The sequence below is a fragment of the Delphinapterus leucas genome, chromosome 17 (assembly GCF_059928025.1).
Source record: "Delphinapterus leucas isolate spDelLeu-1000000601 "Yukka" chromosome 17, BTC_Dleu_Yukka2, whole genome shotgun sequence".
In the NCBI taxonomy this organism is placed as follows: domain Eukaryota; kingdom Metazoa; phylum Chordata; class Mammalia; order Artiodactyla; family Monodontidae; genus Delphinapterus; species Delphinapterus leucas.
The window spans coordinates 37,498,685-37,510,877 of record NC_143145.1 but is presented as its reverse complement, the minus strand read 5'-3'; the positions used below and the strand labels follow the sequence as shown (position 1 = coordinate 37,510,877).

At 38.0% G+C, this 12,193-nt stretch overlaps 1 protein-coding gene across 1 annotated transcript in view; it reads right to left on the bottom strand.

Moving 5' to 3' along the window:
• Window positions 1-12,193, bottom strand: part of RGS22 (regulator of G protein signaling 22) — a 155,768-nt gene that overhangs the window by 62,310 nt on the left and 81,265 nt on the right. Inside the window, exon 14 of the mRNA XM_089898589.1 lies at window positions 433-627. Coding sequence (XP_089754715.1) covers window positions 433-627 — 195 coding nt within the window. The remainder of the gene's footprint in view (window positions 1-432; window positions 628-12,193) is intronic.

The window sequence follows — 12,193 nt, the reverse complement described above, 5'->3', positions numbered from 1 at the left end:
TATTTTCCATGGGTGTAATATTTACTGTAATTCATCCGAATAAAAATAAACAGCCTCCTTCCATTAATCAAAATTAAAGCCACTGCTGAGAAATGGCAAGAAGTGACAAAGCCAGTATATTATCATGGCATATTTTATTGGTTCACAGGAAACCAAAACTCAGATTTTTCTCTGCTGACATATTTGTAGACAGACTTAAAAATGACATCAATTTTAGCCTTTTGTTAGGACACAACAGGGAAACTGGCAAAAACTAAGTTAATAAATACTTTCCCTGCCCCAATTTTGTGTCTGCCCAAATCTTAACTCTGAGTCCCTGGCCCACACGAAATCTTTTCCAGCTTTTCTCTCTTGCAAGTTAACAATGTTGCCCATCGTCAGTTTTGGAGTAAACCTGAATTGTTCACACACAATTCATCAGTGCCACGATACCTTTCTGTAAGCAACTTGGTCTGATTTTACCATCTTTGTCCAAGGCTCAAGAAGGAGGAGAAGGATATATTCTTCTGCTGTGTCAAAAAGGTCTTCAAATGGCGGCTGTATTTTCACATAAATTTCTTTTTTCTTTTCCTGTTGGAGTCCAATGTCAAGAGTGGCCGAAGGAGCAATGTATGTGGCAAAAAGATACTAAGGGAGAAGGGGGAGAAAGGAGAGGATATTAGAAGAAACCATAATGGTTAGTAGATTCCTCAGCAAAGCCATTTTTAAAAAGTTAAGAGAAGCAAATAAGCTCAAGTGATTTTTTTTCTTGAAAAGATGTGTGAAATTACTTAAGACAAAGCAATGTGTTTATTCAAAGCCTTTGCTTTTCATTTTCTTTTCCTATTTCTTTGTTGGTTATTAGTCAACTAGTCACTGGATCTTGTATAAGTGTACGTGATTTGGGTATTCTATTTTTTCTCAGATTACTACTATGTATTATTACGATTGATTCCAGGTTATACGTCTCCTTTCCTTATGTTCATGACATTTCTAACACATTTGTGTTACTTTCCAAAGTGGTTTGTAATGCCTTTTTGGGAAAAAGAGGCAAGAATTCACCAGGGCTGAAAACTGACTATCAGTCTAGAGACCCAACAGACTACCTCCCCTACCCAACTGAGTTCCAGAGTTCTTAAATGTCTCCATCTGGTGTCCAATGCTGTGGAAGAGATACAAGAAGGAAATAAGAGTGAATGGAAAGTTGTACATGGAACTTCTAGCTTCCTAGACAAAGCTGGATAAATGTCTATTCCATTCTACTCATTTGTCTTGTCACTCAATAACAGCTATTTAAATCTGAGAAGCAAGTTAATAACATTTAATTTTTAAAATGTTACATACTGGATATGTCATGCCCTGTACATCACATTTAACTGAAGCTTTTGTTATTGTTTCATACTTAAAATTAATGAATTTTATGGCATGTAAATTAAACCTCAATAAAGCTGTTAAAAATAAAAATTAAAAAAAGAAAGACTATTGGTGATTTCTCCCAAAAGCGACACACTCCTTCCTCCGTTTTAAAGATTATCTGATCTCTATCATAATTTTTTCTTCATTCTGTTCTATTTACATCACTATATCAAAATAAATAGTTATCTAAAAAAAAGAATCTCTAATTAATTGCATTTTATTTCAATTTTATTTTTATACTTAGACTCTGGAACTGATAATGCCTAGATTCCACCCAGGCGATAAGGTAGATAGGTAGATAGATAGAAAGATATTTGTACCAAATACCAAATAACAGTCTTATGTAAAATAATCTTTTAAAAGTTTTAAAGGGTTCACATTAATAACATAAGCATTTACCATGTATCCACTACAGCTTAGACGCTTGGATAGGTGCTATGTATGTAAAGATTAATGAATGCCTGCCCTGAAGGAGCCATTTGGTGTGACAAAGAGATGAAAACCAGTGGCTACAACACAGTATGATAAGTACTACAATAAAGGTATGCATTGAAAATAAGATCTTCAATAATTGCCTTTCTTTTTAAGCTCACCTCCATTAATCACCTTTTAAACTTTACACTCAGATACACATTTTTCTGTAATTCCCTAAACCTTGATGTTTGCCATTCTATACCATTGCACACATTGTTCCTTCAATCTTGTATATATGCCCTACCCCATGCACCTTGTCTGCCTCATAAGCCCTGATTTATTCTTTAAAACCGATATGGAGTTCTCCTCTTCTAGGAGCCCTTCATTCATACCCTCCTCCCAAGATCATGCTTTTTACTACTACACTTATCACACTATAATGCAATCATGTATCATGTGTCTTCTCTTCTAGAACAAGGATCTTGAGGGCAAATACTGCAGTTTAGTCCTCTCTGATTCTCCAACTCCTAAAAACTGTTTTGGTAGAGAGTAGATGTTATAAATGTTTATTGATTTGTACTGAATCCACAGAAAAGACTCATTTTTGTCTTGGAATGGGGAAGGAAAAGGTTCAGAAACTCTTGCAAGAGAAAGGTAAGCTCCTTCCTAGTCTTTAATCTGAATCTTTAAAGATGAGTTGGAGTAAGTCAGACAAGATAGGGGAGTTGATGAGGACAGTCCAAGAAGAAGGAAAACATGGCCCAAGGCATGGAGGCCTAAGGGGGTTTTATAACCTTATAGAGAGCGTCTAGGCTCCAAGTAGAGAACACTGGCTAAAGGAAAGAGGTAGAATAAGAGAGGAGGATATAAAGGGAGGAAGGCTCCACAGCATGGATATGATCTGTTTTCCTTTGGTAAGGAGTTTGAATTTTTACCTAAAGATATAAAATGGGGAATCTCTGAGGAGTGACATCTTTAGATATGAATTTTAGAAATAAATCACTGTGGCATCATACAGGAAAAACGGTTTGAGTAGATCAAGATTTGAGGCAGTTTGGAAGTTATTTTAATAGCCAGACAAAAAATTAAAGGCCACCCTCATCTCTTGTTTGTATTTTTGCAATAGCCTCCTAACTGGTCTTCTCAGGTTCTTCTTTGCTTCTTCATGGTCTTCCTTTTTTTAAACCACAGCAAACAGAGAAATTATTTTGTGTATCACTCCTCCATTCAAACTTTCCAGTGACTTCCCACCTCACACAGAATAACAGCCAAAGTCCTTATAATTACCTATAATTGGAGTATTTGGATGTTTCTCAGCGCTGAGAGGACAAGGATTATAGTTCATGATCTGCCAGTAGGGAAGCCCCTATAAACACCCCAGGCTCTCAAAACACTCTAAGAGCAGGGGTGGACCTGATATAGACTCTTGCCTTGAATCTTTAAAGGGCCCAAAGAAAATAACTGCTAACCTATACTTCTATACCTGGTAAAAAAAAAAAAAAAAAAAAACCCTTCTAAATTAAAAGGAAATAAAGATGTCATAAGTCAATAAACAAAACCAGAATTCGTCACCAGCAGACCTACACTAAATTAATTAATTAATTAAAGGGAGGCCCTAGACAAAAGCAGGATGGAATATAGAACAATATAAAGCATAAATATGTAGGGAAATATCAATACATATTGATTGTAAAATATAATAATAATGAATAAGGTCAGAAGAAATCATAAAAGAGCCTAAGGAAAAGAAGTCAGAATTGACGGTTCAGATTTAAAGTGCAGTTGAAATGACCAACCATGAGGTCCGTTATAGGTAGAAAAGCACATGAGGTTAGAGTCAGGGTAGTAATACAATAACAAGCAGGGCAGAGTATCAAAGAACTAGAAGTGAAGATAAAGGAGAAGCCCATGTAGCATAGTTAAAAGAGAGGACTATAAAGTTCAGTGTATAATAGGCACTCAATAAATGTCTGCTAAATGAATGAATGGAAGATAGTGGCCTAATCTGAAATTACGATCTGAAAGGGAAATTTCAGAGTTCAAAAATCTTAAGCTGGAGTAGTTCCAAATTATGTTGAATTCTGGTATATGGCCATCCCTATAGTTAACTTAGGAGAAATGGAGATAAAAGACATTGGAATTGGGTAAATTAAGAAACACTCTAGCACATATGTTATAAGGATTATTAGTTTGGGTACTGAAAAAGCTTCAAGGTGATAAAAAAGAAAAAGTAGGGAGAAATTTCATGAGTAATGTATTGAAATTTTCTAGGAAGATAAAGAGAACTGAAAAGGTCTTTAGATAACATTAATGAGGTTAAGGAGGGAGGAAATGAGCAGATGGAGCCAACTCCAAAATTTTTTTTCTTTTTTTTTTTTTTTTTTTTGCGGTATGCGGGCCTCTCACTGTTGTGGCCTCTCCCATTGTGGAGCCGCTCCGGACGCACAGGCTCAGCGGCCATGGCTCACGGGCCCAGCCGCTCTGCGGCATGTGGGATCTTCCCGGACCGGGGCATGAACCCGTGTCCGCTGCATCGGCAGGCGGACTCTCAACCACTGCGCCACCAGGGAAGCCCCAACTCCAAAATTTTTGAAGCTATTAAAAGATGAGTCCTGAAGAGCAGCAAAGAACATCTCTTTCTTCCTAAGGGTTGTGAAATATGGGAGAAGGGGCATATTTAAAAGACATTCTAGATGTTCTATTTAATTAGATAATCTGCAGTCTGGAAACTCCCTTCCCTAAAATGTAGGTACATAGCCTGCTGGATTTAATAGTCTAAAGTGAACCATACTCTTACCAAATGATTCTAAAATATTTTAAATGAAATTTGCTTCAGACACACATGGCAATTTTTCCTAACCTTGGGAGTTATTTAGAAGAATGACCTAAATTTAACCTGTTTAACAAGCTAAGATTGTATCAGATTAAAATCTACTCTTAGGGCTTCCCTGGTGGCGCAGTGGTTGAGAGTCCGCCGATGCAGGGGACACGGGTTTGTGCCCCGGTCCGGGAAGATCCCACATGCTGCGGAGTGGTTGGGTCCGTGAGCCACGGCCGCTGAGCCTGCGCGTCCGGAGCCTGAGCTCCACAACGGGAGAGGCCACAGCAGTGAGAGGCCCCTGTATCGCAAAAAACAAACAACAAACAAACAAACAAAAATCTACTCTTAAACATTTTCTAAACTGGAAGTTTTAAAAAGTGCACTAATTAATGTCTATACTAAGGTAAATTAAGAAACTAAAAACTAACATGATCAAATTAACAACATTAAAAAATGTCTCTAGAATTTGTTTCAGTAATTTCAAATTTACGCCAAAGGAAAGTAAATCTGACCCCCCAAATCACTTCAGTTAAAATCAGTTCCTATTTAGCAAAAAAAAAAAAAAAGAAAAAAGAAAAGAAAAAAAAATCAGTAGTCAGGTTTTATTGGAGCAGGAATATCCTCTAATGGCAAAATAAAGCAACTGTTTTATCACTGAGTCAGCTACATTCAGCACTGTAGTTTAAGGAGACTTGGTGTGCCACATACCAAACTCTTTGTACAGACATCAAGGTGATCGCTTCGATTTAAAAGCATAACAGTGAAGAGGGTAATGTACAAAAAAGGCTGAAATGGTGACTAGAATAACAGTGATAGAAGTGACTGTCAGCTTCTGGTGGACACCCAAATCTACTCCTTTCCTTTCCACTCCCAGTCTTGCCTTCACTCCTCATGTCTTTTAAAATCTACTGCTACTCACAGTCCTATGAGACCCTAGATGCCATTTATATACTCTATCATACCTTCTGGAATTTTGCTTTATGATTTTCTTCAGAATGACCTTCACTTCACTTTACCATTGACTATATTAATAGCACAGCTTTCTCGCTCTGACCATTACTCTTCATCTTTTTGTACCTCTCACCAAGCTTTGCTTTACTTTCAGTACAATCTGCGGTTTCTTCCTGTCCTCTAAATAAATCATGCACCACCTACTTTGTCTTACTTTCTTACACAATTTGGACTGAAAACTGCCCATCATTTCAACTACACTTTAAAAACATTCTTAATTCCTCCCACCTCGATCTTCTGACTTGTTGAGGCCAAATTCTGGGTCACCTTAATCATTCGTTCATTTTTCCAATTCTATACTCAAGCTCCCAATAAAAGCTATGATAGTTGGTTCAATTATAAATACTCTTCAAAATAAAAACAAACAACAATGACAAAAAACAAAAAAAAAACCCCACCTCAGCTGTGACCACAAAACTTGGCAAGATTTTGTTTATTTCTAAACTTTGCCATGCTCCTTAGAGCTCCCAACTGTACCCTTAGGCCTCTCCACATTCAGTGGAGTTTATCTTCCACTCAACTGGGAGAAACCACTGGTATGGATGCCCTCAACTGTCCCCTCAAGAGCTTTCTTCTAAATCTTTCTCTTTCTCTGATGTTTCAGAATTCTCCTTCCCAAGGCTAAATGATTCATGCGTGCTGTTGACTCCATTTCCCCAGCACCATACAACACCAATTACGCCCTTAGTCTACCTTTCCTTTGATTTCATCTCCTTTCTAATGCTTCAAAGGTGTTCTAACAAAGAATCTCTCCTATTCTAATTGTCACCATTTTGTCCACAAACTATCACCCTTTCTCTCTTTCCCTTCCCAACAAATCTTCATACTCACTTTTCTATCATTTCTCAATCTATTGCAATCTGGTTCTCATGCCAAAGAAGCTAATGTCTCAGATTACTAAGAACCACGTAATTGCCAATTCAATGGTTTCTCTCCTTAATCTTCATCCTACTTGATTCCTTACGCAGCATTTTTTGCTTTGTTTTGTTTTTAATTCTTGGCTGCGTTGGGTCTTCGTTGCTGCGCACAGGCCTTCTCTAGTTGTGGTGAGCAGGGGCTACTCTTTGTTGAGGTGCACGGGCTTCTCACTGCGGTGGCTTCTCTTGTTGCGGAGCATCGGCTCTAGGCATGGGGCTTCAGCAGTTGCAGTACATGGGCTCAGTAGTTGTGGCACACGGGCCCTAGAGCATGCGGGCTTCAGTAGTTGTGGTGCGTGGGCTCAGTAGTTGTGGCTCATGGGCTCTAGAGCGCAGGCTCGGTAGTTGTGGTGCACGGGCTTAGTTGCTCCACGGCATGTGGGATCTTCCTGGACCAGGGCTCGAACCTGTGTCCCCCACATTGGCAGGCGGATTCTTAACCACTGCGCCACCAGGGAAGTTCCCTTACGCAGCTTTAACACTGTTGACTCTCTCCTCTGCCTTCAACACCTTCTCCTGATTCGCTGCCTATTTCCATACTTAGGCTCCTTTGTTGATTCCTCTTCCTCCATATCCCCCGCTTAAAGGAAGGCATTCATTAAAGTTTTATGTTCAACTATATTTTCTTCCTAATTCACACTCTTTCGGTTTCTCACACATGCCAGGCACTCTCTCACAGGACTTTCACAGTATGTGCTCTGTGCCCCCTCTATACTCCACCCTCCTCCTCTTTTCCCCTTTGCTGGGCTTCTATTCATCCTAAAGGACTGAGTCTTCCTTGACTCCTGAAGTCTGGCTTAGGTATCATTCTTATGTGTGCCCATAGGTCCCTGTATTCGTACATTTCTCGCACTGGACTATAAACTCTATGAAGACAGATTTGGTCTGCTTTGTTTATTACTGTATCCCTAGCATCTAGCATAATGATAAGTTTAGAATGAATGAATGAATTAAAGACTTCATCCATTCTCAGAGACTTAACAATCAACTATATGTGGAAGAAACACAAATATATACAGCTTTAGACCTGATTTCCTTCCTGAACTGAAAACCTTTGCTTCTAGCTGCCTACTTATTATAGCCACATGGATAGCCTATGGACCTTCCAACTCAATGACTCAGTAATATAACACATTATCTTTTCCTTTTCCAGTTTTCATACGATTCACAGCACATTCTTTGACTCTTCCCCACTTTCCTCTCCTTCTTCCTCAAATGCAAGTCCTATGAATTTAATTCTCTACAATAAAACAAGGAAAAACTGACAAATATAAAACTATGAGGAGGAAATAAGGGGCAGCAGTTCCATCCCAACAAAAACCATAATAAAACACAGTCTTCTGTCCAAGCTAGATCAGACCCTTTCCAGGCTACTGCCTACTTCCTGACCTCACACTCTTACGGTGCTCTATAAAGCCACAGGGCTCCATGTACACTTTTTGTTGTTGTTTGACTATTTTGTTCCAGTTTTATTGAGATATAATTGACATATAGCACTGTAAAAGTTTAAGGTGTACAGCATAATGATTTGACTTACATACATCATGAAACAATTACAATAAGTTAACATCCATCATCTCATATAGAAACAAAAAGAAAAGACAAAGAATTTTTTCCCTGTGATGAGAACTATTAGGATCTACTCTCAACTTCCATATATACCACATAGCAATGCTAACTATAGCCATCATGTTGTACATTACATCCCTCGTACTTATTTATCTCATAACTGGAAGTTTGTACCTTTTGACCACCTTCATCCAGTTTTCCCTCCCCACACTCTGCCCACCTCTGGTGACCACAAATCTGATCTCTCTTTCTCTGAGTCTGTTTTTTTCCACAAACGATTTAACTGCATATCCCACAACCCCAAGGAGCTACAATTAGGGTAGCCATATGACTTCATTCTGGTTTAAGCCTACTATCCTGGCATAATTATTAATATTTCCCCTTTTATTTTCAAAAGAATCCTGATTTAGATGATAAATTACATAGTCTCTCTATAATTAACTGCCACCAGTTAGATAAAATGAAAGTTTCTCTAAAACAAGACTCCTGGAGGTGCTCAACACATATTTAAAGCTAAAAATAAAGGAAAGAAAGGCAGAGGAAACGCCCTTCTAAGGAACACACATTTGTCTAATTTGAAATCATATGAATTGAATAGCTGATATCAAAAGCCAAAAATCCCAAAGCAGGAATATTTTATTTAGAACTTGGATTGAAGTTTCACAGACTTCCCTGTTAAGAAAAGACAACCCTCAGAATGTGAGAAAATATTTGCAAATGACGCAACTGACAAGGGATTAGTCTCCAAAATTTACAGCAGCTCATGCAGCTCAATAACAAAAAAACAAACAACCCAATCTAAAAATGGGCAGAAGACCTAAATAGACATTTCTCCAAAGAAGATATACAGAGTGCCAACAAACACATGAAAGAATGCTCAACATCATTAATCATTAGAGAAATGCAAATCAAAACTACAATGAGATATCACCTCACACCAGTCAGAATGGCCATCATTAAAAAATCAAGAAACAATAAATACTGGAGAGGGTGTGGAGAAAAGGGAACACTCTTGCACTGTTGGTGGGAATGTAAATTGATACAGCCACTATGGAGAACAGTATGGAGGTTCCTTAAAAATCTAAAAATAGAACTACAATACGACCCAGCAATCCCACTACTGGGCATATCCCTTGAGAAAACCATAATTCAAATAGAGTCATGTACCAAAATGTTCATTGCAGCTCTATTTACAATAGCCAGGACATGGAAGCAACCTAAGTGTCCATCAACAGATGAATGGATAAAGAAGATGTGGCACATATATACAATGGAATATTACTCAGCCATAAAAAGAAATGAAATTGAGTTATTTGTAGTGAGGTGGATGGACCTAGAGTCTGTCATTCAGAGTGAAGTAAGTCAGAAAGAGAAAAACAAATACCGTATGCTAACACATATATATGGAATCTAAGAAAAAAAAAGGTCATGAAGAACCTAGAGGTAAGACAGGAATAAAGACACAGACCTACTAGAGAATGGACTTGAGGATATGAGGATATGGGACAAAGTGAGAGAGTGGCATGGACATATATACACTACCAAACGTAAAATAGATAGCTAGTGGGAAGCAGCCGCATAGCACAGGGAGATCATCTCGGTGCTCTGTGACCACCTAGAGGAGTGGGATAGGGAGGGTGGGAGGGAGGGAGACGCAAGAGGGAAGAGATATGGGAACATATGTATATGTATAACTGATTCACTTTGTTATAAAGCAGAAACTAACACACCATTGTAAAGCAATTATACTCCAATAAAGATGTTAAAAAAAATAAATGCTCTAAATCAAAATCTTAAAAGAAATTTTAAAATATTTCCTCTCTCTGATTGTACCTAAATGTGGTATATTTGTTCGCCCTCCCACTTTTTTTTTCTTGCTTTCTTGCAGCCAGTTTATCAGAACATTGTTCGTTATCACCTAAGTAACTTCTCTTTGTTCAAGTATCAACCCCCGCTATGATAACTAGCATAATCCTTAAGAGTAATATACTCCCCTCGCCTTCTTGACTCTTTACCAGTTTTATTATAAAATCACAGAACTGGAAGCATTAGAAAGGATCTTGAAAGCCCACATTGTGTGTGTTTATTGGCTTCCTTTGAGGCTTGGTCTCTGGTCTCTCCCTCTTCCTCACCTCCCTAGGAGGGTGGGGACAAAAGTGGTTACAGGGGTAAGGAGAAGAAAACTGATTTATCCATCCTTAATTAGGCCACACAGTAAAATTATAGTACATTCAACTTAATTTTGCCATTACATCTGAGAATGTCTTTCTAATATGTGTTTCTAATAATCCAGAGATAATCTTTAAGTGGATAACTGACCAACTGACTATATAATAACAAACATAAGGGATGTAATCGTATATATGAAACAAAATTAAAAAGCTAAATAACACATTTAAGGTCTACATAAAGATGGTGAAAATCATTTGTAAGTTGATATTAATTGACTTTATAATGAAATATAAAGATTATGCTTTGTTATAGCTAAGTAATATAGTCTAATCACAGGTTAGAAACATCGTTTAAGTATCCTGCATCATTTGCTTTCTTATTGGCCACCCAGTTCTTCCTTTTCAGCCACTGACTAAATAACAATGTAGCTAATGTTGGAGGGGACAATGCTCCCTTCATATCTTAGTCAGCTACTCAGATTCACATTAAAGTGGAGATTCACTCACAAACAGCTGTGGCCGACATGATTCCAGTTTAAACATTAACCTATGATTCTTTAACAACCCAGCAGGGAAGTTTCTGAGAAGGGATACAAGCCTGTCTGTGATCAGACTGCCTGGCACTGCACTCAGCATGGCTCTCTCTAAACCCCATCTCTCCTGGAGACACTCAAAGGTTATGTAAGCAGGAAATGCACAATGGGCAGCTTGCCCGGCCCTGCTCTATACCTGTGCTTGTGACTCACTTTTCCTGGCATCTGTATCAGATATGCAAAAAAAAGCCATGCCTCCCCCTGAAACATCTCTTACAGTCTTGAAATGCTGGGAGTTAATTCTCTTGTTTAGCTAAACTCTCAAGGCTATGAAGAAAAAAAGGTGTAGGATAGATACCTTGGAGACAGGAGGAAGAATGGAACTGGAAAGTGGAGTGGAGAAACAAACTGGGAGAAATGAAGACAGAGAGAGAGAGATTTTGATACACATTTGCCTTCTAAAGGATAGTAAGATGACTAACAATATTTAATTTAAATTATTTTTAATACACATGACCTTGTTGGAATTACAGGAAAAAATACAAAAATGTTTCTGCTTGCCTTTCAAGGAAATCTCAGATGCTTCATTACTTAGAGCTAATATCCTGCACGCAACAACTGTATTGCACTACATAGGAGACAGCTCAAATTAAAATATGATATTTCCCATTGCAATTTATATTTTTTCCAATGCTAAAATATTTTCCATGCAAGGTTTCAGCACTGCCACTTAATAGCTTTCAGAATCATTTTGAAAGTGTATGTGATGAGCATATTCTTGGATGAAAGTGGATCCCAATCTCCTTTCAAATATATCATAATGCATTCCAGGCTTGGCTTTCCGACATTATATTGATTTTCATAGACCCTGAAATGTATTGATGTTTTCTTTACTGCATCATAAAGTCTAGATGAACATACCTGAGGAAGGAGAATTTGGGGTTTAGAGTTTATTCTTGTTTTTAACAGTGTAAAAAGCAAAAAAATAATGAAATAGCCTCCAACACTTTCTGTGCTATTTGGGTTTCTCTTTGTACCAAAGACTAAATGATGCCAGCTATGGGGTTAGATTCCAATTATCACGCTGTAGAAGCACCCAGCGAAGTACTTTCGCTGTGCCAAAGGTGAGCACAGTCTTTGCGAAAGCATCTTTTCCATAAGTAGGGGCCATTGGATGAGCTGCAGCTTGATACTCATCTGTGTTCCAACGAAAATAAGAACAAGTTCTGGGGAGCCTTAAAAGGCAAAGTCAAGAATAACACCAAATGCTGTAGCACATGTGTTGATCTGCTATGTTACATTTCAGCTGTTAGTTATGTTAATGGAACAGTTTCACATAATTTGTCTTGATGTATTTATTTT